The sequence below is a fragment of the Carassius auratus genome, chromosome 22 (genome assembly GCF_003368295.1).
Source record: "Carassius auratus strain Wakin chromosome 22, ASM336829v1, whole genome shotgun sequence".
Classification (NCBI taxonomy): Eukaryota; Metazoa; Chordata; class Actinopteri; order Cypriniformes; family Cyprinidae; genus Carassius; species Carassius auratus.
Genome location: NC_039264.1, coordinates 10,372,618 through 10,399,791, shown reverse-complemented (window position 1 = coordinate 10,399,791; position 27,174 = coordinate 10,372,618). Strand labels below are relative to the sequence as shown.

The 27,174-nt window shown below is 36.3% G+C and overlaps 2 protein-coding genes across 5 annotated transcripts in view; both read right to left on the bottom strand.

Annotated features, from left to right (window-relative positions):
* prickle3 (prickle homolog 3) overlaps positions 1 to 9,413 on the bottom strand; it is a 39,481-nt gene extending 30,068 nt beyond the window's left edge. The window contains exons 1-2 of one of the 3 annotated variants that reach the window (XM_026197657.1): positions 9,112 to 9,413; positions 3,459 to 3,541 (exon numbers count right to left, since the gene is read on the bottom strand). In XM_026197657.1, the coding sequence (XP_026053442.1) occupies positions 3,459 to 3,541; positions 9,112 to 9,153 (125 nt within the window). In that variant the 5' untranslated portion in view covers positions 9,154 to 9,413. The remainder of the gene's footprint in view (positions 1 to 3,458; positions 3,542 to 9,111) is intronic. The other 2 variants (XM_026197658.1, XM_026197660.1) reach the window with 2 other exon arrangements.
* Positions 9,414 to 9,966: 553 nt separating this feature from the next.
* plp2b (proteolipid protein 2b) lies at positions 9,967 to 24,922 on the bottom strand. 2 transcript variants are annotated; one of them, XM_026197661.1, is made up of 5 exons: positions 24,626 to 24,920; positions 16,285 to 16,440; positions 16,113 to 16,211; positions 15,882 to 15,978; positions 9,967 to 11,543 (listed from the first exon to the last, which is right to left on the bottom strand). In XM_026197661.1, the coding sequence occupies exons 1-5, from the start codon at positions 24,719 to 24,721 to the stop codon at positions 11,530 to 11,532; spliced, it is 462 nt and encodes a 153-aa protein (XP_026053446.1). In that variant the 5' UTR covers positions 24,722 to 24,920; the 3' UTR covers positions 9,967 to 11,529. The 2 variants fall into 2 exon arrangements, with proteins under 2 accessions (XP_026053446.1, XP_026053448.1); XM_026197663.1 differs by lacking the exon at positions 9,967 to 11,543 and adding an exon at positions 11,553 to 11,740 and having other exon boundaries at positions 24,626 to 24,922.
* Between the last annotated feature and the right edge of the window lie 2,252 nt (positions 24,923 to 27,174).

Below are 27,174 nucleotides of genomic sequence, written 5' to 3'. Positions count from 1 at the left end.
GCATCTCAGTATTTGAATGAGCTCCTTTTACATTATACTCCTCTACGTCCGCTACGTTCTCAAAACTCAGGCAATTTGATAATACCTAGAATATCAAAATCAACTGCGGGCGGCAGATCCTTTTCCTATTTGGCGCCTAAACTCTGGAATAACCTACCTAACATTGTTCGGGAGGCAGACACACTCTTGCAGTTTAAATCTAGATTAAAGACCCATCTCTTTAACCTGGCTTACACATAACATACTAATATGCTTTTAATATCCAAATCCGTTAAAGGATTTTTAGGCTGCATTAATTAGGTAAACCGGAACCGGAAACACTTCCCATAACACCCTATGTATTTGCTACATCATTAGAAGAATGGCATCTATGCTAATATTTGTCTGTTTCTCTCTTGTTCCGAGGTCACCGTAGCCACCAGATCCAGTCTGTGTCCAGATCAGGGGGTCACTGCAGTCACCCGGATCCAGTACGTATCCAGATCAGATGGTGGATCAGCACCTAGAAAGGACCTCTACAGCCCTGAAAGACAGCGGAGACCAGGACAACTAGAGCCCCAGACACAGATCCCCAGTAAAGACCTTGTCTCAGAGGACCACCAGGACAAGACCACAGGAAACAGATGATTCTTCTGCACAGTCTGACTTTGCTGCAGTTTGGAATTGAACTACTGGTTTCGTCTGGTCAGAGGAGAACTGGCCCCCCAACTGAGCCTGGTTTCTCCCAAGGTTTTTTTCTTTATTCTGTCACCAATGGAGTTTCGGTTCCTTGCCGCTGTTGCCTCTGGCTTGCTTAGTTGGGGTCACTTCATCTACAGCGATATCATTGACTTGATTGCAAATAAATGCACAGACACTATTTAACTGAACAGAGATGACATCACTGAATTCAATGATGAACTGCCTTAACTATCATTTTGCATTATTGAGACACTGTTTTCCAAATGAATGTTGTTCAGTGCTTTGACGCAATGTATTTTGTTTAAAGCACTATATAAATAAAGGTGATTGATTGATATTTACAGTAAGGGCAAATTTCCCTTACTGTAAATATCAATCAATCACCTTTATTTATATAGTGCTTTAAACAAATGTCTTCACGGAACATGATCTTTACTTAATATCCTAATGATTTTTGGCGTACAAGGAAAAATTATAATTGCAACCCATGCAGGGTTTGTTTTTTTTTTTTGTTTTTTTGACTATTGCACCTTAAGACTGGTTTTGTGCTCCAGGGTCACAAATTAACAAAATAAAAGTTGCAGTGATGGACAGTAGCAAATAATGCTGATTTTTGCATGATGCTCCTGAGCTTGTTGAGCACAATCTGAATACTTCACAAAGATTAAAGCAGCACATAATCAGATTGGAGCCATGTCATTGCACTTCTAGATGTGATTGCTTCTGTTTACTAGATTAGTTTGTGGTCAAATGAAGAGTGATTGACTGGAATAATGGGCAAAAGATTAGATTTCACCTCATGTTGATGTATGACTCTGGACAGAACCGCAGGCGTGAGATTGAAGAGCGCAGGTACAGGATTTATGGCTACTTTCTGTTCTGCTCATTTAGACCGAGACCAACAGAGCCGTCTCACTAATTTAATCTGATCTGATGCACACACATTTATTCACCTAGCAGTATAAACTCCTGATACATCCCCTAAAGAGAGGCATGTGTGTGTATTTATATAGTAGGCCATTTTTTATGTACTATATGGCATCCTCAAACTTGAAAATGTAGGGAACTTTGTATGAGTTCAGTGAAAAAACATTAGCCGATTATTGAAGGCATTCCATCTCGAAAAAATATATCTGAATTTTAATCCCCAGATTATTTTACTGACTTTATTGTGGTTCCACATTTGATGCACTACCAAATGTCATGTGAAATTATGTATTAAGCAAACCTGCAAAATAAATTATTTAGTTTTTTCATCTGAATGATACAAACCCAAAAGACTATCATTTTGCACTTGATGCACATGCTATCATGTTTGCTGCCAGGGCCTCAATGAGGAAATACCATAGACTTCATGCTATTTTATGTAAATATAATAATGCCAGACTAATCCTACTCCAAAGTAGTGTTATTTTAGTAATAATTTTATGCATTATTGTTCTTCATTAATATTTTAATCATCTTTCATTTTTATATTTTTTTATTTTTATTATAATTTTACGTTAAGTGATTATACGTTTGTCATTTTCTTTGAGTTTTTAATATTTAGCTTCAATTAATTTTTATTTCAGTTTTAGTAATTTTAGTACTTCAACTTGCCAAGACAATACATATAATTTCCTAAGTTTAATTAATTTTTGTTATTTAATATCTATATTTTATTTCAGATATATTTCAATTGCTTAAAATTATTTTCGTTAGCCTTAGTTTGTCAACTTCGTGAGCCATTTTTACATTTTGTTTATTTATATTGGTTTATTTTAAACCATTTAAAAAAAGTTCTTTCAAAAATTTTCCTTCAATGTACAGCTATGTAAACACACTCACACACACACACACACACACACACACACACACAGGAATGCCTCATGTCCTTTAGCATTTGTTCCAGGTCATTGTCTGGCTTCTTAACACAACGGCTGAAACATAATGGTTGCAAAACGGACTCAAAATTGTTTACAATTCAAAAGTAGAATTCTTGGAATAGTTATTAAAAACAACAACAACAACAACAACAAAAACAACACATTGTGTATAATACCATACATTCACAAGTCTGTCTGTAAAATTTTGCAGCTGCCAGCAAAGAAAGTGAACAGCGTCTTGTAAACAGCCAAGAGAGCATATTTACCAGCTGACTCCAAACGATCTGGATTGTTTAAATGTGAATAATGTTGGAGTCATAAACTCATTCCCAGAAATAACAATCAAGAATCCTGCAATATTATAGTGCGATCAGCATTAGAGAGCAGAAAACACAAACACACACTGCAGCTACACTAAAGCTCTTCATCCTTCATCTGATGGCTCGTCTAATGGTGTAAAAGTGAAGTGTGGTCAGTGTAAACACACTGCGACTCTCATTACCTGCTCTGGAAATATGATTAGACGTCTCACGTTACACACACGTCTCGCGTCCCAGGTCTCACTCACCGCACACACACACACGTATCTGGTCCTGACAGACTGCACTTTATCAGGGCCATTTTCCCTCCTTTCCTTTTCCGCAAAGTAATTTCAAAACAAAAGTATAACTAAAACAATAATCCAAAGTGTTATGTCTGAGGATGTTATGTTTCCGTCTGTACACTCTCAGGCTTGAGACAAATGTCCTTCAGAAGTAAGTCAAGGGTCGGATCCTGTGGTGCTCATATCGAACGTGTTGCTTTGAATCTGGCTCGCATCATTTTCATTTCAAGTGACAAAAAATACAGTAAAAAGGAGGACATGGGAGTTCTTTCTGGGTCTTTCCTCAAGTTTTAGCACGGCGGTCTTACCTCCATCCATGCATGCGGAAGCCAGGACACTGTTCTGCACAGCGCAAACATGGCTGTCCCTGGTCCGGATCCTCCGCCTCTGTCTGCGACACACAATAACACACACGGTCAAAACTATTTAATAATGTGCATCGTATTTTACTGCAGGTTATATTAATCTGCATTTCGAAATAAATTGGAAATAAAATTTGATCTGAACTAATGGGGCAATGACATGACACCATTTAACAACAACAAAAGAAATGCATTTTGGAGGCACGTTTTTGATACTGTTATCATGTTTGTGTCATAATAACACAAATTGGTGAGAATAAAAAGACCTCCTGCGCATGCATATTACATGCTCAGTTTGTAGGTATGTGTGCAATACTGTAGTAGGGATTCTGAAGTATTGATATAATAACAATTTCCATACTACAGTGATTTTTTTTTTTTACCAGTGATTTTAACAAAAAAGTTAATGTGTGAAGTATGCATTAAATAGGTCAAAACAGAGCTGCATTTCCCTAGAGTTTCATAAGAAACCATAGCATTTGTAGATTTCCATGGTTTCCACTACAGTAAATATATTTCATAACATAAATATAACCTAATAAGTTGCAATTAAAGCGTATTGAATGCTAAAATGTGTTTCAAATATAATGTTAAGTGGGTATCATTAGCCATTTTACTCTTACTATCAATTTAAAAGTTCAGTTTAAAAGTATCGTATATCGATATCGACGATAGTGATACTGATACTGGCCTTTAAAAATATTGGTATGGTGTCGGAAAACAAAATAAGTGGTGTCCCCAATCCCTAGTAGTGTTTCTTTACAAAGTGACATCGCCAACTGCTGGCATGGCTTGTATAATACAGCGTTTTAGTTTTTGCAGTTTTATCTGAGAGAATGGGGATCATTTTCACAACGTTCGTTGACTGTGCGCAAAACTTTTAAAAACACAAATGAAAAACCTTTTTTAGTACATTGTTAGCTACATTGTAAACTTACCATAATAAACAAACAGTGCGATTCAACAACAACAAGCAATGATACTGTAAACGTCACATATGTGTAAATGTGTACAGCAGTTAACGTCAATAAACTAAGGTTAGCAGGTTAGCAGGTGTGTAGTATAAATGCATTCCTGGACTCGCTACATCCACCCAGCTGACACGGTCCACTGATATGTGTTTTCTGACCTGTAACGTATTAACAATCTAGAAAATAATTCATTCAGGTGTTGTTAAAGGGATAGTAGTATATAATATCCTTAACAGGATTGTTCTGTTTCTCTATGTCTGCAACACTGACTGCTCCAACAAAACACAGCAGCAAAATGTTGAAGAGCAACTCTGGGTTAAGTACAAATCTAGATGTTTCTACTGTACAACTTTATATCAGGCTTAGTTTAGCCTCGAGGTCTTCTACTTTTTTGTGGGAACAAATAAAGCAATAAAACTGAAAACTTGTTCTTCAAAACCTGCGAGTGACGTGGTTAAGGTGTTTGTAATCTTTGGTGTACCTATATATGGCAACAGCAACACCACAGCCAAAAAACTAAAGCTCCTGGCCTGCTCTCTCACACACACACGGAGCAGGAACCAGCGAGAAAGTGAAAACCAGTTTGTAAACAAGACAAAAAGAGAAAAATATATACAAGTCTTATAAGCATGCTAGCAGCTTTTTGCCCATCAGCTGGAAATCAAACTTTTAAAGATGTCATGTATTAACATGTTGGATTATATATTTATATTAGAGTTTACAGTGTATATCATACTATCACAATACAAAAATACAATTTGCAGAGGCCTCAAAAATGTTAATTTTCTTTCAGGAGAAAGACAACCTGCAAAACATGGGTTTGCACAAAAAAACGACAATGCACTTAATTTCAGAAAACAAGCTTTTAACATTTTTAAGTACAACATGAAAATGAAACATGAAACACAATAATACACTTTTTTTTAAATAAACCTAATATGAATTTCGTGGTCAAGATTTATGCCAACAAGAAGCACCAATAAGCTTTGTGCACTATGATTGAGCGAGTGTGAGAGATCCTGTGCAAGGAACGAGAGATCTCTGGAAACACACGTGCTGAAACCAACACTCGCTGTAAGATCAGTGAACTCTAACACTTCACTGAACCGAGACCATTCACTACTGAGAGAGAGGGGACAGGATCTTTGGGTGACGTTTCTTTGCTGAATAGTTAATTGCATTAGCTGATTTAACACGAAAGAATAGGAAAGAAGGAAAGGGGATGAAAAGAAAAACTAAATCACACAAACGTTTTTCCTGTGTCGCCTTGTACAGACACAGCCGTAGATAAGTCTTGTGAAAAACAAAACTGCCATATTCAGAGCATCAAACTGGTAATGGTTATAAAGAAGAAAACCTGCCATACAGGTCCAGAAATTTGATTAAAAGTACTATCATGGATCGAAAAACTAAAGGCCGCGTCATATAGCAGTATATATGACAACAGTGAATGTTTACAAGTGGGTTTGAAAAAGACATGAACATGTTTTATTTATTTGCTTTTGTATTTGAGTTTTATTTATAACATTTATTTTATTGAAAACATCAATAACATTCACTGTATACTTAATACAGTAAATACTTTATCTTAAGCAAGAAATCAGTTGTACGAGAACTGGCAAAGTATCCAAAGTAATGCAAATAACAAAAACTATCAAATGTACTCTAACATGTAAAGTAACAACAAAAACAAGGAAAGTAATACAAATATAACAGTAATAATGTTAATTTGCAAAGTCATTTGTTTTAATTTGTCTAACCAGGGCTACAAAAAGTCCTCAAAACAAAGTTTTTAGGTTTTTCGAGTACATTATGTGACACAGGTAAAGTAAGCAACAAAAGTAATGCAAGTACACAAAGTAATAGAAGAAATGCAAATAAAGAAAGTGAAACTAGTAATGTAAGTAACAAAAGTGCCACAAGTAAATCATGTAAAGTAATGAAAGTAAAGCAAGTAACAACAGTGTCAAAAAATAACACTAGTAACTGTACAGATACTAAAGTAGATGCACCGATGTGACATTTCTCAGCTGATACTGATAGACGATTATTCAGATTGATATCTGTCGATGCCAATACGATTTTTGGTTTTCTTAAGGAAAAAAGCCCTCTCCAAACTAATACTGTAGACTACACAGAACCCTCTCGTTTGGTAAATTAGAGATTAAAACCAACTACAACACTATTATATTCCAAGATATTTAGTTATTAATTATTATTAAGTTATTTTCAAATATAATAATCACACTCAAATATAAATTAAATGTATGCATTTAGCAGACGCTTTTATCCAAAGCGACTTACATTGCATTCAGGCTAACAATTTTTTTCCTAACATGTGTTCCCCGGGATTCGAACCCCCAACCTTGCGCTTTAATGGGAAGATGTCTGTGAATAAATAAAACTCAGAACCTAAAGAACTTTGTTCTCTCCACTTTAGCGATGATGACTTTGAGGCTTTTAGTAGACCACAGCTACAGAAAGAGCTTACAGGTGACAATGGCTATGGAGTCGGTTCAATGCCACATATACTTGCAAAAGAAGTGAAGTACCACAAAAGAAAAGTTTTTTAAACTAAAATGAAGTATTGCAAGAAAACAACAAATTGCTAAATATAAATGAAACAAAAGCAATGATTTGCTTGATTGATTTGATTTATTTGCAACGTTGCTTTTATTTTGCGTTTCAGTCAAGTGTGAGCTTACGATACCGTCAAATTAAAGTGTCAAAACGGCATTTAATGTTTCAATTTTGTGATAATTTCACGATACTGATTATTGGCCGACATCTCTAAACTAAAGTTTTATAAGGAAAGTAAAACAAGTAACAATATTGTTAAAAATAACACAAGTAATGCAAGTTTATAAAGGAAACTAGGATAAGAAATGTAACGCAAGAAACAAACATGCTAAAAGTGACAAGTAATGCAAGTATCTGAAGTAAAGAAAGTAACAAAAGTATAAGAAAAACAGTGCTGAAATTAACGCAATTATGTAAATTAAGTCAAGCTACAAAATAAAATAATAACAAAAGTAGCTAAGTATAAAAATAAACTTAAGTAAATGTTAAGTAAATAAAAATGCAAGTAAAGGAAGTACAAAGAGTAAAGCAAGTAAGAAAAGCAACAGATAAACTACTTTCATGAAGACAAAACAATGACTTGCTAACCAGTGAGAGTGAGGTTATTGTGCAGATTAATGTGTGGATGTGCCTGCACTGTAAAGATAGCGTGAAAGACTGAATTGATGACATGCACAGTGTGTGTGGAGAAACATACTACGTTCATGTAGAAAACTGGTGTCTGAGTCACCTTTGTGTCCCGTCTCTGACGGTGAGACAGGATGCCCTCGGGGTGTCTTCCTGTCCACACCCTCGGGGGACATTTCCTCTCGATTGTGACCATGACAACAGTTACGAGAGGTCAAAAGCTCAAAAACACTTTTTAAAAGTTTTATGAGGCCCATCATCATGGTTTCCTCATGCTGAGATCCCAGTAGAGTCGGAGAGAGTGAAGACATTCTGAATAATAGCTAGTAAGGGACATACAAGGAGGTGTTCGAATGTCAAAGATCATGTGTCTGTTTTTATTTGTCAAGACACTTGCCTGTGACTCCGGGTCAAAACTGAAAGGACAATATCAAATGATCTTAATGCACACGACTACAAGATTAAGTTCATCTGGAAAACATTTAAATACATAGAGCCGAGAGTTTCTGGTTGCATTGGAATCCATTCAAAATAATCGAATACAATCTTCAGTGAATATAAGCGTGTCCTGATGTTTTTAGGTTGTGTTTACTTTTTGTGCATTTCCTTAATAGAAAGCACTTCCTTCAGGAAGGAAAAATACATTCAAGACCAAACTTAATATGAAGCATTCAGTTGAGATGATAACTGATCCAGATGCACCGACTATTTCAGGACTAACTGTGAAATGAAAACATTTGGTAATATTCTTAAAACTGTAGAATATTACTTTTTTTTTTTTTTTTTTTACATATTCTTTCTGGTTTATACTTTAACCAAAAATAATTATTTTGCATTAGCCTATGTATATTATTTTAAACGTAAACTATGCGTAAACATGTGCATTATTTTTTTTATTTTTTATTTTTTTTGTAAAATGTATCCAGTGTAATATATTTCACATCATAATACTCATTTATTTGTTATATATGAAAAGTTATACTTAAACGATGGCGTCACCTGTACAAAGGTGTATAAAGGTGACGTAGCCACAAATAAGCCACGCCTCCTCAACTCAATAGTTATCAAGACCACGAAAAATGCCTCATTAATAGTTAGGGGAAAAATTATAATTGATAACTCTGTGCTGCACCCAGAAAGCATTACTGATACGAGTCAAATTAAATACCGGAGTGTAAGTTTTATTTATGTAAATTCCGTGCATTTAACTAGAGATGAAAACAGTCTCCTCAGGTAGAATAAGTGCGAGACACAAAAGTAACTTTCGATCGTCAACAAAGCGTGCTAGGATTAAAATGACCTTTAAAACTTCAAGCCACGATCTGTTCATTCAAAGAACCGAGGACAGACTTTAGTAAAGGAAATGCAAATGCATTTATATGGAGATAAAAGCGGGATGCCACGACATTAGAGCAACTTACCGAGCGACCGGAGCTTCGCTTCTTCGCCCCGCGCGTGAACATGTCGGCGCTGCGGTGTCTCGTGCGCGGATTCACGCGAAGCCTCTCATGTTTCCGCCGAAGTTTCCTTCAGTCCGCCGTAACTTGTGTTCGCTGTTCCCCGCGGTGTGCTCTCTGGCCTGTAGAGCTCCGTGCTGAGGAGAAGAGCTCCTAACCAGACGGGCTACACCTACAGGACAAGAGTTTAACTGAGGAACAGAGCACCCCCCGCTCACCCCCACTGACCTGAGCTCTCAACACAAACACAGGACACATACTCTCGGTTTATTAACACATTTCCTCTGAAAATGTATATTTATACATATTTGTTTTTGTGAAAAGTGGGGACGTCCCATAGGTGTAATTGCTTGTATACTGTACAAACTGTATATTCTATGGCCCTACACCTAACCCTAACTCTCACAGGAAACTTTGTGCATTTTTACTTTCTCAAAAAAACTAATTCTGTATGATATATAAGCGTTTTTAAAAATGGGGACATGGGTTATGTCCTCATAAGTCACCCTCTCCTTGTAATATCATTAATTAAATCATTTAAACCTCTTTAAAACTCCACACACAGAGATTGTCTGAGTGAATGTAGATGCTGCCATCTAGTGACAAATATTCGTCACTACCAGTCTATCGTTGAATATAGCAAAACACTTCTTTTTTTAAATGTTAAATGTAAAAAAAAAACAATTTTGCAAACATTTTTAAGATGAAGTAAATTTGTGATATTATTTGTCATTGTTTGCGGTCTAAATGATTGGTTTGTTCCCAGCAGGTGGCGCTGTCTTCAGTGAGGCGGAAGCACTTACACCAGTAACAGTCCAACACGTTATAACAGCCTTTTATTAAATGTTATCGAAATACCAGCCATATCTGTTAGAAAGAGACATAAATTCTGCACAATTATTTCCACGAGCTGTACTTGTAAAACCAAAAACATCCAATAAAGTGTTTCTTTAAAAGTGTCCCGTTTAAAAAGAGCAGAACATCCTGAGTTTACCATTTTTTTTTTACAGAACCATCTCACAAATAAATGCTTTCAAGAAGTCATTGGGGAAAAAACTGAGGTTGTAAAAACAATACAGTCATGAGGGAAAGAATCAGGCAGACTTCGCACATTACAATCTATAATTCAGAAATGGTTACAACAATTTAAACATGTTATAAATGGATAAAGTCTTACTAAAACTGCAGATCTATGCATCTCTGGCTTGTACAAGATAGTGCTGACAGCACGTTTGAACAGCTGAAGGGCCAAATACTTCTGAATAATCTCTTTAAAGGCACTCCAAAAAAATGTAAATTAAATTAAATAAAAAACTCTTACTTGTACAGTTGAGTGAACAGATATTTATTCTTTTTAGTCTTGGGGAAATCTTGAATGAGTGAATGTTGACAAACTGTGAAGGCAGTTTCAGTGTTTATTACACTACATTCCTCAGTAGGGTTGAACTGTACAGACTGTGAATGAAGATATATTAATATACGTGATCAGTTTATTATTAGAATAACAACAGAAAATACTTATGGCATGAAGATAATGAGCAACTCTTGAGGTAATAGGTTTAATGGCGATATGTAAGAAAAGATGAATGAAAATTTAACATTGTACCAACACATGGACATCAGAACCTGTTACAGTACAAAACTGTGCCACCATGGAAAATATTAAAGTTGATATCCCCTCCTTTTCAGTTGAAACAAAGAGAAGATCCCTTTAAATGTGTGACTGTTTCTTGACCGCACATGAGTTGGATATATCCGACTCAAATCCCGTTTTATTAACCTTATACGACTATAACGGTTTTTTTTAAGCACAAACCACATGAACAATCAATAGTTATTAGATTTTAAGCTACAATTATGAATTACAGTGAATTTTACACCATAACAAACGCAACCTTCATGTTTCATCATAAAAAACAGCACCAGACTGAATTAAATCAAGTTTCCAACACAACTTTGTTTAAAATCACTTGGTCAAAATGTGTCTTTCTCTAGTAAAGCCTGGGAAGACAGACTGACTTTGAATCTCTTTTGTAAATTGTATAAAAAAAAAAAAAAAAAATGTATCTCTTATTAAATGTCCTGGTAGTGCTTTTCTAACAAAAGATTTGTGGTAACAAAAGCCACCCGACCAAGACGATGGTTTCTGTTTCTCTCTGTTCCTTCATATATGGTGGTGTCTTTAATCTTACAGTTCACTTTTTAACCCCTTTTATCCATAAACCTCTTGTGGTGTTTAAAGTTTTGTTCCTTTTGCATTCCTCTGGTCTTCATCTCTCGTGGTAACTTTGCGATAACTCTCAGGAATTCACTCCTTTTGCCAGTTTTAGACTTGCTCTCCATGTTTTGGTTGCTGTTAATGTTGTAGTGAGGAAAGTAGTGTCAAACGGTGTCATCTGTTAAAAAACAAAGAGAGAAAACAAAAAGGGAGACGCAGAGTAAATGACTGGGGGATAGTTAGTCAGGTTAAGTTGTTACAGTAACACAACATTAAGAGCAGACGTGTGAAACGGAGAGACCAGACGGTCACAATAACCGTTTGGCTCAAATGCCAAATGTCAGTGGTAACCATCCCATGATGGCCTTCAGCGACCTGTTCAGAGAGAGGTAACAACACGTCACCAACCGGCAGAAATATCCTGGAAATTCACAAAAATCCACAATACTGTAAATATGTAGACAATCCTTAAATATTTTCTAACTATATTCATATTTTTATTTTTCATTCTTTAATTTTAGATTTTGTTTCTGGTATCTGTATTTATTTGTGTGCACTGAAAGCTCTACTCACAAGAAATGCAAGTGCACACTCGGAAAAAACAGCTCAACCCCAAATGTACATTTTGTCATGTTTTGCTCACACTCATATCGTAACTTGAGAGATTTCTGTCTCTCTATTGAAAGTCTATTCCAAAAAAACATTATTGTTTAAAGTGGTCATGAACTGAGAAATCAACTTGTTTCTTGAGCTTTTGATGTATAAGAATATCCTGTAAGTTTCAGAAGTGAAAACATCCTTGTAACTGAAACAAAAGCTTTTATTGACACCAGGCCCAGCGAACGCCAGATGAATGTGCCTGTAGGTTAAGCTCCGCCTCCACAGAAGAAGATCATGCCTAATTATGTAGCCCCGCCCCCTGATCCACACATGACACAGCAGGGAAATAACACGAGTGGCGCTAAACTAGACAGAGTAAATAAGCACTAAACATGCTGTTGAAGATCACAAAATATTGTGCAGTGCCTAGTTGTGGAAGAACACAGTCGCTGTGTAACCTTCCTTCAGATCCAAATATTAGAAATGCGTGATTTTTAATAAAGTTTCAGCTCACATGAAGCATGAAGACCACAAGTGTGTGTCAAACTTTTCATTACCTGATGGGACACGCTTATAGTGCTGTAGAAATGCAAGGGTTTACATAGCTTTATGGTTATTTTACTTTTAAATAGCATTTTATAATCAACTTCTAAATGTTTGTTGTCTCTAAAACATGACAATTTTAATTTGCGGTGCTTCTAATAAGCTGATACAAAGCTGTTGCAAATGTTTTACAAAATAAATATCTCTTGTTATTATATTCATATTTAACTTACACTGGAAAGGTTTCCATGACCTTTTGGCAAAAAGTCTCGATTTGTTTCCAGAATATGATGCATGATGGGATACACGTGGATTAAGTCTGCATTAAAGGGGTCATGTGATGCTGATTTTCAGACCGATGAGCTTGAAATCTATTAAATTGACCCGTTTCAAAAAGGAGCAACAATAATGTACATTATATGGAAACATTTTTTTTTAACCTTAACCATAAACACATTGCATTACACCCAATACACAACAATGTTCTTTTTAGCAACGTCACATGACCCCTTTAAAGGCACTTCACTTTGCTATTTTTAAGACCTGGGACAGTCTTGCACATTTACTCCGGAGCGCTATTTGAGGCTTAATGTATCCCATAATGCATCATGTTCTGGAAATAAATCACGAGACTTTGATTTAAAATGAAGTTGATTTTAAAATGCAAAAAATGCAAAGAATTGAAAATTAAAATAAAGCTCATTTAGGTAATGGAAAAATTCGACACACACTTGTGGTCATCATCCTCATTTGAACACTTACAGGCCAAAAACAGGAAATACATCATATAAGTTGTCAAGTGGTCAAGTGCAAAGACCACAAATGTATTTGGACAAGGCATTAGTTTACTCTGACTTAACTTCCTCAAGTCTTAAAAATGACACGCCAATAAAAACCCAGCGTATCTTGAGCAGGCCTCTAAACCATTATACAAATAGCATATAACATATTGATTTTGATGTTTTTGAATGCATGCAAACGTCATAAGTGGACCTCAGACAACGGTATAAGATAATTTAAAAAAGCCAATTCATGACCCCTTTAAAAAACACGTTTGAGCTTTCACTGAACGTATTTGATGGAGTTTCTGTATAAGAATTGTCAATCTTTATATGCGAGTAAAAGCCAAATTAAATCGGTTAATCAATTAAAGTGATCATGTCTCTAGTGTAAGGGACAGAAAACTCTCAGGTTTCTCTGAAAATGTAGTTTCGTTTCATTCAATTCAGTTCTCAGTTTGGTCGAGGAACAGACGGACAGCATCTGTTGATGTGTTGTCACTTACCACATCCCTCAGTTTGTAAAAATAACAAAAATCTAACTTAAGTGCTTTACCGTACACATGGTTTCTGTTTATGCAGGCTGAAGCACTGAAGTATTAACTTGTACTAAACCCACAATGTTCCTCTGAGACAAGATCATTTTTCATATTTAAAGATCTCAAAAAAGTAATAACATTGAAATTGAAATTTGTTTTGAAAATGCTGGTGAGCATCTGGAATTTTCCCACTTAAAGAAAAAACAGCTTGGAATTCAGTGCAGTTTAACAAAATAATTAAGAGTAATAAAACTATGAAGTAAACAATTAATTAGACATGTATCTATCTACCTATGAATACAAATCTGACTTGTATGTTAATTCCTCCACTTATTTACCTTAAAATATCATCTCTCTTTTAAAATGGTTAATTCGGGTAAAAAATATTTTACGGTCTTAATTGTTTCTTTCTCTCAAAAAAGTTTCACGTAAATTAGTCATGTTCCGTCAGGGCATACTGTACAGACATTTGCCCTATAAAGGATACATAAAATATATGAATGTCACTGCATTTGATAAAATATCAAACCAAGGAGCTTTTATTTCATAGAAAGATGTAAGAACATGTTTCAGGTCAAACATTTCACAACACGAAATTGTTCGATTTGGTGTAGAAATACTGAACAGAAAAAGTGGTTACTTCACTACTTCACCTGTGTAAACTTAAAGTGCCCCTATTATGGATAAATGAAAATGGCCTTTCATGCAGTGTGTATAAGTTCATGAAAACATCCTGCAAAGTTTGAAATCTAAAAGTGCACTGTGAACAGAGTTATTGTCTTTCAAAAGCAAGAGTTGACTCCGAGTCATGAAAACGAGTCATTTTTTAAAACAAATCTTTAGCTGTTTCAAGTTGACGTCAAAATGATATATTTATGTCCGCCAACTTGTTGTGCATGCAGACCCGGGAAAACATGAACCTCCCCTCCCTCAAACACACTGTGAGGGGAAATCCATTAGGGTACAGTCAGGGTGTGTCGAAAAACTCCCTACTCATTTTCTCCTCCAACTTCAAAATCATCCCCTATCCCTGCAGAAGCACGACCCAGTGTTTACAAAGTAAACATGCAAGCAGGGTCAAACACCCTTTACAAAAAAAAAAGAAAAGGGTAAACCAATGATGTAGGAAGATGTTGAAGTTGGAAGAGAAAAGTGTTGGGAGTTTTTATATATATAACCTGTCTTGAACACATACAAAGGCACGGTTTGGAAAAATGAATCATTAAAGGAATCGTTTGGGAGTCGTTGCACAAAAAAGTAAAAAAAAAAATGCCTATTTTAAGACAATGAATGTGTTTTTTGACCTTGCATGCATGTCAACCTGTTGGGGACTTCCAAAACCAAAATATGGACCTTTCATTAACCATAATAGGGACACATCAATGAATCATCTGCAGTGAATGGGTGCCGTCAGAATGAGAGTCCATTCAGCTGATAAAAACAGTAATCCACACCACTCCAGTCCCTCAGTTTACATCCTGTGAAGCTAAAAGCTGCATTTTTGTAAGAAACAAACCCATCAAGACGTATTTAAATTCAAACCACTGCTTCTGGCTACAATATGAGTCCGCTGCTTTTTCCAGTGGAAGAGTCATCTCATCTGAATCAGGTGAGAAATATGCTCCAATCAAGCACAGTTTAAAGAAACATGCCACTTGATTTTGATGTGAAAGGACAACAGTGGAAGAAGCGCTATTATGATTCATACTTTGGCCACAAGCAATAGTTTAATGATGCATTGTTTCTTACAAACACAGTTTCTGGTTTCACAAGGCATTAACTGATGGACTGGAGCAGTGTGGATTATTGTGAAGTCTTTATCAGCTGTTTGGACTCTCATTCTGACGGCACCCATTCACTGCAGAGCATCCATTGGTGATAAAATAAGAAACTCATCTACATCCTGACACAGTATATCCACTAAAGATCTGCTGACGCCTGATTTGATATTTGAGATCTAATGCAATGCTATTTAAATGAGGTTAAAGTGTCCAAATACCTTTTGAGGCCAGTGAACTTTCTAACATGTTTTAACAAATGAATGTGTTCAGGCACCTGTGGGGGCAGCTGTATGCTGTCTGCCGCTCTTGATGTCCAAGAAGATTGTGTAGGAGTCATAAGCATACAAGATCCCAGCCACCAGACCGAACACCTGCCAGAGAAGGTCAGCATTATTATCAACAGATGCCAGAAGTGCAGAGGAGGATATAAAGCACTAATAAATCCGATTTGATCGTAAAGACATGAATATAGCATGCGTTTGATGCTGAATGTTGGATGTCTCACCCCGCCAGCGATGCGAGCCCCGTCCCCGGATCCCCCGATCACACAGATCAGAGAGGTGATGAGATAGAGTGCTGCACCGATTACAGCGCGGATGAGATCCTGAAGGGACAAACAGAAAATTAAAGCATGCAAAAGCTAGGCTGGACCGTGATGCTAGTGAATTCATACTCACGCTCCAAAGCCAGTTCACCACCAGGAACTGTTTGTCCAGCTCCATCATGAAGACAATGAAGAAGATGATGGCAAAGACCATCTCACAGATGGCCACCGCTGAATAGCCGCCATACATTGACGCGGCATAACAGATGAGGATGATGAAGCTGAGCAGCTGCAGAAAACACACACACATGCAGTTTAATAACATAAAAGAAACTCGACTGCATCAGAGTAGAAGTGTGTAAGGATGGGAACATGGTTTTGGTAAAGGTTTAGCTAGTTAGCATTAGCAGTTAGCCCTTGCTGATAGATAGCGTATTCATACAGTTCTGCAGTGAGCCCATTTCTCTATTGCAATAGTGTTATTATCATTAAAGTCACAATAAAAGGTAAGAAGTGACAGATCTTGGTAACACTTTAGTTTAGGGTCCAATTCTCACAGCCAACTAGTTGTTTATCATCATGCATATTACTAGCATATACTAGCAGATATTAATGCCTTATTCTACATGACTATATTTTAGATCCCTTAATCCGACCCCATACACAATTTAACAGATAACTTACTATCAATAAACAGCAAATTAGGAGTTTATTGAGGCAAAAGTCAGTTAATGGTTAGTTAATAGTGAGAACTGGTCCCCAAACTAAAGTGAGACCCAGATATTTCTTCTGATGATTGTTGAGGGACAAGTTTAAGCTGATTGACTGGAGGCTGTCATTTTCACCGGAAGATCATTTAAACATTAAATGGAAAAAGAGAAGTTGAAAAGTAAATTGGATGCATTGTTAATAATAGAAAAGAGATCCATATTTCTGCAGGTTCATTTCATGCTGACCTTAACAAAAACTAAATGAAAACAGTAGCTACATCTTTCAAATGCACTTTAAACTGAAACTGAATTGAAATGACAAGATTCCAAAAGAAAACAAAAATGGCAACAAATTAATTTGTAATTAGATACATTCTAAAACTTGAAACAATTACACTTGGCCTACATAAAACACGGGAAATGCCACTGGAAAACACCAACACTAGACTGTGCTGAGAAATCAATGTTTAACACGTGTTAAACATGTTGAATAAAACCAATAAACTTTGGCAGCCATAAAATACTAAAACTGAAACTGAAACTGAAACAAAATACTAAAACTTTCTTGAAAAAAAAACCCTTACAATGACAGAATGAAAACTAAGAACAAGTTATCTACTGTAAATGATAAGAAAATTAAAACAGAAAAAAAGACTAACTTTAAAATTCAAATCTATAATTGCTCTGCTTCATTGAAAAGTAGTTTTATATTGTAGACAATGTTGTATTTTGGTTTTCTGTTTAATTTGCTTCCATTAATAATAATTTTCAATTTATATAGTCATATTACATAAAACAAACCGTAACTTGAAATGACTTTTCAATGTGGTTTAACTGTCCAAATACCGGTTAAGGCCAGTGTACTTTCATGTTTTAATAAAAAAATAATTGTAATATTGTCTGTCCATATGCCTCTAGTAGTATTAATTTGCTCATATAAAACAATCCCTAACTTGTTCAGTTGTCTCTTGCGTAAGATGTAGAAAACATCTGTGTTCATTATTTTCCCAAATGTCTTTGGCGTTTTAGTGTGGAAACTCTCCCTCTCCAGTGCGTCACCCATGTTTACTGCCAATTCACCAAAGCTGTCTACTGTACCCACAATTCATCTGCTCTAGGTGTCAGTTAACAGTGCAGCTCTGATTCGCTCGCATCCTATGGAGATCTGTGAAGCTTTTCCAAGTCTGATTACTAAAACATGTGGTGACGACTAAAGAGAGGACTATGGCACGGATGTAAACACAGCACAATTCACAAAGAGCGACGTTGTAGACGAGATTGAAGGCCCTTATATGGATAAAAACAGAGAACTATTACAAGAATACTTTTGGGAGTACAAGACTATTATGACTGTCTAATCAAAAAGCCCATAAACTCAACACTGTGCCGCTGGGATCTAAATAAACACTGCTGGCAACAACTAGGAAACAGCAGCGGACATTAGTCCACATTAATCTACAGTATGACTCATGGTTTGATTGGAAAGAATGACAAGTACGCAGATTGAAATAAGATTACAAAGTTTTCAACATGCTTACATTTTAAACTTACTGACAAGCCTAATTAAATTGTAAAGAAAGAAAGAAAGAAAAGGGAAAGGAAGCCTTAGCAAACACTATTTGTTTCATACTTGTTTGAAGGACCGTACAGGTGTTCTTGCGTGGTTCAGTTCATCTTGCCGTGGTTTGTGGTGGTGTTAATGATTTGTACACATGCTGCTGCTGAACACCTGTGCCTTGTGTTTGCTATGATCTGCTGCCAGACTAACAACTGATAAAACACAGAATAATACTGCTTTCTCAAACAGGAAGACTCTTAATGTGTTAGGAGGCAAGTTTCCTGCTTTCTGTCTCTTGGGGAAAACACAAACGTATGCTACCATGGCAATATCTACCAAACATTAAACGAAACATGATTTTCTAAATGCATGCTATTGATCTTAAAGTAACGATTCATGGTTTCCCGCCAACATTAGGGTTAGTTTCCAGCTACCAGCAGCATTTTTGACGATTTTCACTATTTCAAGGCCCCCAGAATTTCTTTTCTATTAAAAATAAAAATTAAATAAAATCAACAATGTAGGTAGGTTTCATAAAATAAAGCAACATTATGAGCAAAAAACTGATAACTGTGTTTATTTTCTTATCAGAGACTACATTTGGATCATATTCATTTCAATATTCAAAGCAAAGATGCAGTAGATCGCTTCCATCAACAACCGTCAAGCTTCGCAGTCCTTTGCTTCTTCCGACATTTCACTGTGGAACTTTAGACAGTTTTTATTTATACACTGTTTATTGTCGATGCTCATATTATTTTTCATATGCATCTGCTTATATATGAGATTGCTTATTTTGCGTAAGCATAGACTCTTTATCCACTGCAAGCTCAGATTCAGTTGATCTACATTCATCGAACCGACAACTGATGTACAGAAGCGGTCCTTGTCGTACGTGCCTGCTCTTTCACTAAACGTGTCACTCAGATGTACATCCCAATACAGAAGTAAAGATCTGTCGCTACTTTGTTTGATTCTGACTTTAATCGCTGTTTCACAATTCACTGTTTACTGTCTCAACACGTTCCTGGTGTCAATTTTAATGTTTCATTTGTGCTTTTGTTTGTCTTCATCAAACCACTTTCCTTTTTCTCTGCAGTTATTTCAATCCTTTTTCACTATCCACTCACTGTCTCGTGTTACATCACTGATGGATATCTGGGATTATTATCTGTATTGGCCACATGTTATATTTGTCACTGTGTCACTTCAGGGTCTGTGTCATTTATTACTGGAACAATCCACTCACCGGAATATAAATACTATTACAATCTTTGGGAAATTGAGTGTTTTAACCACACATATAGCCCATGAGCTCATTTTCACCTCAATTTGACCAAAACAACAACAACACTGATAAACTGACTGATGTACTACACTGATATTCTGATGCCCCTTATTTCATATATAAAAGAGACAACACAATACTAGTGCACTGGTCCAATCTTACCCAGGAAAACGTGCAGCTATCCTGGGGTTAAGAAGTCAAATGCTGGCCTTACACAGAACACCACTTATAGGCGACTGTAAACAAGCCATTTTTAGTACAGAGTTTTCATTTTCAGCTAAGCTCCGAATACCAGAGAAAGGGCTGATAAAGGCATGCCAGGAGCCGCACAGTCTTATCTCTTTACGTGCCTTTGAAACGAAGCCAGCTTGAGGGCACATAAATATACCGCTGCCAGCAGAACGACTGCAGTTTGGCTTCAACCTACTCCGTTTGACTGAAGTCACAGTTCTTCGCAGCGAAGCGGGCGGCATGATGTCATCAGGCACCCCTCCTTCATGCACATATGTATCGGAGCTTTATGAGTTGTGGGGACTGGCACAAACTGCCTCTATGAGCCTCACAGGGAGACTGAGCTCCAGGCAGAGCACAATGAAGCTCTATTGAAGGATGCAGCGCTGGCCCTTTAAGAACACCCACTGCTGAGGGCCCCGAGCTGCACAGGGTCACGAGGGTGAACGGATAAATAAGGAAACACCAGAAATAAAGAATGACTAAAAGTACATACACATACACACACAAATTATTCACTGTATTGCAAAAACATGGTAAATAAACACGCAGCCAACTGTACTTCCATAGCCTAATTAGTTACAGTTGTGTATATAACAAGGAATATTAAACACCCCAACACTGATCATTTAACAAAGACGCATTTAGTGATGTCAAGATGCTCACTGCTTGTTCGAGTGACACGAGAGCAAACCTTCCTGCATCTGTTTACATTTGACCAATCATAAGAGAGCTATACAGTACATCACTCATCTACTGTTAGTCTCAGTAAAAGTCTCAACATGAATGGCAATTTACTGTAAGTCACTAGGCGTGTCGTTTTATTTCCAGTGACTCAACACATTTAGATGTGGGTGTGTCTGCACAACAAAACTGATTTCTTGAAAAGGAGTACATGATGTCCAACGTTTATGACCTTAACGTGCAATTAGTTATATAGCATGCTATTACTCCTCAAAGTGCCAAAGTTTTCTGGGTTAGTTAGTTATTAGGTAGTTATTCCATCATAGGCCAATGCAACAAATGCAGATTATTGTGATAAGGACACAATATGCTGATGATATTTTTCAACAGGATACAGAAAGTAGGCCATGTGAAATGTGGTGAACTAGGAATGCTTCATTGAGGCATAATAAATGATAGAGCCGGGCTGGTTTATCATTCTGGCATTTATCTGTGTTTTCTCTGATGGTTTATATGTCTTGTATGCAAAGACATGGTGAGTTTATGTGTTAACAAAAGTCCCTCCGTCAGCTCCTGTTTGAATTATTTACTCTGAACAAATTTTCTAACAAGAAATTTGTATAGCCATTTTATTAATTTGCTATTGCTTCATGTTTTTTTTCTCTCTTTTTACAAAACGAAAAGCTATTACAGACTATTTAAGCTTAGTTTAAAGGGTAAGTTCACCACGAATGAAAATTGCATCATCATTTATTCATACTTGCGTTTCAATGCTTTCTTCCACAAAAGCAGAAACAAATAGAGACCAAGGTCTGTCAAGCTCCAAAAGAATGAATGTCATGTGATGACTTGACATATTTTAAATAAGAATGAGGTATGATAATGAGCTGTGGGGGCGGCGAAGGAATTTCAGTAATTTGTTACAGTACTGTGCATCATTTAGAATAGGACTGAGAACGTTTTTAAATAGACATTAAATATCTTCACTTGAACGGAATTTCAATTGGGGTTACAAACACTTTAAAGAGTTCCACTTTGAATTAGAATTCAAGGAAGTTGAAAGAGACCGAAATAAATCCTAAACACAATGAACTTTGAACGAGAAAAGTGAGCCACAGACTGGCAGACAAACAGAAAAATAGCTAGAACAGACAGAAAGACAAAACAAACAATCCACAGACAGAGCGATAGTCAGACAGAACAAAACACTGAATGAGCAACACACAGAATAAATGAAAACCCAGACAAACAAACAAACAATCCACAGACAGACACCGGGACAGAACAAAATAACTATATACAGACAAAATAAACAAACAATCCAGACAGACAGACACCGGGACGGAACAAAATAACTATATACAGACAAAACAAACAAACAATCCACAGACAGACAACAGAACAGGAAAAAAAGAACTATATACAGACAAAACAAACAAACAATCCACAGACAAACCCCGGGACGGAACAAAAGAACTATATACAGACAAAACAAACAAACAATCCACAGACAGACACCGGGACGGAACAAAAGAACTATATACAGACAAAATAAACAAACAATCCACAGACAGACACCGGGACGGAACAAAAGAACTATATACAGACAAAATAAACAAACAATCCAGACAGACAGACACCGGGACAGAACTAAAGAACTATATACAGACAAAACAAACAAACAATCCACAGACAGACAACAGAACAGGAAAAAAAGAACTATATACAGACAAAACAAACAAACAATCCACAGACAAACCCCGGGACGGAACAAAAGAACTATATACAGACAAAACAAACAAACAATCCACAGACAGACACCGGGACGGAACAAAAGAACTATATACAGACAAAACAAACAAACAATCCACAGACAGACACCGGGACGGAACAAAAGAACTATATACAGACAAAATAAACAAACAATCCAGACAGACAGACACCGGGACAGAACTAAAGAACTATATACAGACAAAACAAACAAACAATCCACAGACAGACAACAGAACAGGAAAAAAAGAACTATATACAGACAAAACAAACAAACAATCCACAGACAGACCCCGGGACGGAACAAAAGAACTATATACAGACAAAACAAACAAACAATCCACAGACAGACACCGGGACGGAACAAAAGAACTATATACAGACAAAACAAACAAACAACCCACAGACAGACACCGGGACGAAACAAAAAACTATATACAGACAAAACAAACAAACAATCCACAGACAGACACCGGGACAGAACTAAAGAACTATATACAGACAAAACAAACAAACAATCCACAGACAGACAACGGAACAGAAAAAAAAGAACTATATACAGACAAAACAAACAAACAAACAATCCACAGACAGACACCGGGACGGAACAAAAGAACTATATACAGACAAAATAAACAAACAATCCACAGACAGACAGCGGGACGGAACAAAAGAACTATATACAGACAAAACAAACAAACAACCCACAGACAGACACCGGGACGGAAAAAAAAACTATATACAGACAAAACAAAAACAAACAATCCACAGACAGACACCGGGACAGAACTAAAGAACTATATACAGACAAAACAAACAAACAATCCACAGACAGACACCGGGACGGAACAAAAGAACTATATACAGACAAAACAAACAAACAATCCACAGACAGACACCGGGATGGAACAAAAGAACTATATACAGACAAAACAAACAAACAACCCACAGACAGACACCGGGACAAAACAAAATACAGACAAAACAAAAACAAACAACCCACAGACAGACACCGGGACAGAACAAAAGAACTATATACAGACAAAACAAAAACAACCCACAGACAGACACCGGGACAGAACAAAAGAACTATATACAGACAAAACAAAAACAATCCACAGACAGACACAAGGACAGAACTAAAGAACTATATACAGACAAAACAAACAAAAGAACAAACAAGCATATCAACGTACAACAGACTGACGGATAGACAGACAGATCGAACGAATAGGTAGACAGACAAACAAAGTATGAATGCGCATAGAACTACTGATAAAAGAATGAAAGCGTAAACAATCATACGACAGACAGTTAGAATGACAGATGGACAGAACCAACAAACAGGCTAAACAAATCTATGACAGACAGAACAATACATATCATCAACAGACAGAATAAATGAAAACAACCATACGCCAGAGATTTATAAAATGAATAAACGAACCAACAAACATTAGAATGTACGACATATGACAGATATGTAGGTATTCAGTTTTAGATATTTTTGGTATTCAAAGGCCTGCTGTGTTACAGTCCTTAAACATTTGGCCATGGTCACCCACAACTACTACTTTCTGTGGACGGAGAGACGTGATAAGAGAGAACAGCAGCCTGGTCTCTGTGGTTCCAGCAAATGGGTGACGCCTCGTGAACTCTGACCTCACAAACACACACACACACACACCATCAAGCACATGGTCTGCATTCCATGCCACCTCCTCCCAAAAGCAGACACTAGTGTGTCAGTGTGAAGTTTCAAATGCCTCTGCAATGAGAGCTATTTCATTCACCATTAAAACTCTTTTAGCCCCAGTGTTATACGTTTAAGACGAGACTGAATATGTAGTGATACAGTTTCATAATTATATTCGCAACCATACTCTATGTAAGGCAAGTTTATGTTACTTTGAACAGCTGCTTGAATGCAACTGTGTGACAACTACGCCACTTTCCTCGGATCTATTTTTAGCTCTTAAAGTATGTGGTTTATACTCAAAAGTGAAGACTCTGAAAGACACTTTACACACTATTAGACTAAATGTTTAGCACATATGTTGTATGATTAATTAAAAACAAACGAGGAGCTTCTCAATGACAAGAGATCATTTTAATCCAAAGTATTTTGTTTATTTATTCTGTAACTGAAGTTATTCCTCTCGGCACAGTGCAAGCCTCTTACGAGATTAGATGTAAAGTTAAAGTTAAAGTGGGAGTCATGTTGATAACTTACTATTTCTGCGGTCAGGATCGTTCCTTTCCGAGTTCGCACGTAGAGCTTCAGTTTCTCCAAACAGCCTCCGAACGGACTTGCATCGGTTTCTGCCATTCTCGAGATGTTTTCCTGTGAATTAACGTCTTCGTATGAAGCCTAGTTCCCGTATCAGCAAACTCTCACAAAAAAGTATTGATTGATTCAGACCGTCAACTTTGACGCAGCGTCTTCATAAACTTTCTAAATGTGTGTCGCACTGTTGTAGAGCGGAGAGGAACGCGCGCGCGCGTGAGTGCGCGTGTGCGGGGCGTTGGCTTTAGTGTATACTTGCTCTTTTTCTTGAAGGTAAATCCCGGACGACTCGGCAGCTGAATTACCTACAAGTCTGAGTATGCAGAGTACTAGGATTTGAAACGTGAAATATAGCTGCGAGCGGTGGAAATTTTCATTCAGTGCTGAGCTCTCTTTATTACATTCATAAAGAGGTTTACAAAAAAGGAAACCACCATAGCCCCAGTTTAAAACCGCATTGGAAAACTAAAACTCTACTTTTTTTAGATGTTTATGTGATCCACTACTTTTAAATATACAAAAAGTATGCTAACAAATGAATTAATTATAAATACAACTATTTTTATGATTACCCCAAGTTTATTTGTGTTGTTTCCTTATGCAAAGTATAAATTATATAACTAAACAAATTAATAATTAATTAGGTGAATTTAGGCACTTGAATTCCTCATTGTATCATACATCCTATGCAGTATGATTAATTACTAAGGCCTTTTTTTAGTCTATTAAGGGTATTTTAGTTATTTAAATAACATGAGTTATTTTAAAACATTTTATTATAATATTACACTACCAAAATATCTATATGTATAACTCTGCAGGAAAGTGGATCTCGTGGGCCAGATTTGAGGATCCCTGATATAAGGTCTCTCTCTCTCTCTCTCTCTCTCTCTCTCTCTCTCTCTCTCTCTCTCTCTCACACACACACACACACACACACATGGCTCAGTATTGTTAGCCTGTATCGTTCCCTGTGTCTTTTCTGTGTTTCCTAGTTCCTTGTTTTCTTGCCTAGCATTGTTTCCTCACCTTGGACTGTTTACCTAATTTCTGATTGTTTGCGGCCTGCCCTGACCTTCTCCTGTTTTGTGGATTATCCTTTTCTTACCCTGGTTTATACCTGTTTACTGGTGTGTGACCTTGCCTGTTTGACCACTCACTTGGATCCAAGTGTGTTTTAAGATAACTTAAAATCAGTAATAGTTTTTTTTTTTAATGAAATCAACATTTATTATTAATTTTGCATCATAGTAAATTGTATTTTCCCAAATAACAGTACTGAGAATTTTTTTAAAGCAACATTAAACATTGTAGTATTCCAAAAAGTTTCTTCAGACAAAATATGATTTTATATTAATTTTGATTTTGCAGTGAAATATGACCCACCCATGTTCTTGAAAGGTTTCTTGAAATAAACCCTTTAAATAATTCAGTATGATGTATATCAAAGTAGTGTGGTATTACTATTTGATACCATTGAGCCATGGTTCTGCTACAATACGTTTTGGGGCCTATAGTTATTTCTGTTAATTTTTTTTCCTTCATTTTTTGCTTCTTTATTTACAGTCACATTTTTAATTAAGAGCAGAGGAAGAAGGATCTATGAAGAGTTGTGACAAATGGTTCTGAATGGGGAAACTTACTGGAAACTAATGAACATGAAAATTAAATAAAATGACCCAAAAAAACAAAAACAAATAAACAAACAAACACTTTAATACTGTGAAATATTATTACAATGTAAAATAAATATTTTAAAATGTAATTTATTTCTGTGATCAAAGCTGTATTTTCAGCATCACTACTCCAGTCTTCAGTGTCACATGATCTTCAGAAATCGTTCTGATATGATTTGATACTCAACAAACATTATTATTATGTTTAAAACAGTTGTGAAAATCGTGATTAATATAAATAATAATATAATAAACACATTTATTTTTGTTACTGACTTCTTCTTCTAGTCCAACAGGTCTAACGGTTCCATAATTTACTAAATATCTCCCTCTTCTGGTCTTAAAAGTCACCAACCACGTCAGTTATAAGACCAGGAATGATACACAATCCTACATCTTGCATCCAAAGTGTTTCAACCCTAAAATAAACATTTTAATCAAAAACTAGTCAGTATTCCTCTGATCACACAGGGAAATTACAATTCTTTCAATAAAAACAAACACACTGGAGCATTAATGTCATCACTCATCATTCTCTAACATTATTTTATTTTGCATTATCAGATCATATAACCAAGGAGAGAAAGAAAGCTATGGACCTCCATGTGCAGGCAGAGAGACAGAGGCAGCATTAAAATATCCACTTCAATCTGAACAAAAAGCCAAAACACATGGAAATGAATCTTCAGAAACAATATCATTGGTTCACATTCACACTCATGTCTGAATAAGAGCATCAGTGGAGTTTCACAGCACTAGAAAAACCAAACATCAAGTACTGAAGCACCCATGACGATAAATTGTACAATTCGTTTTATA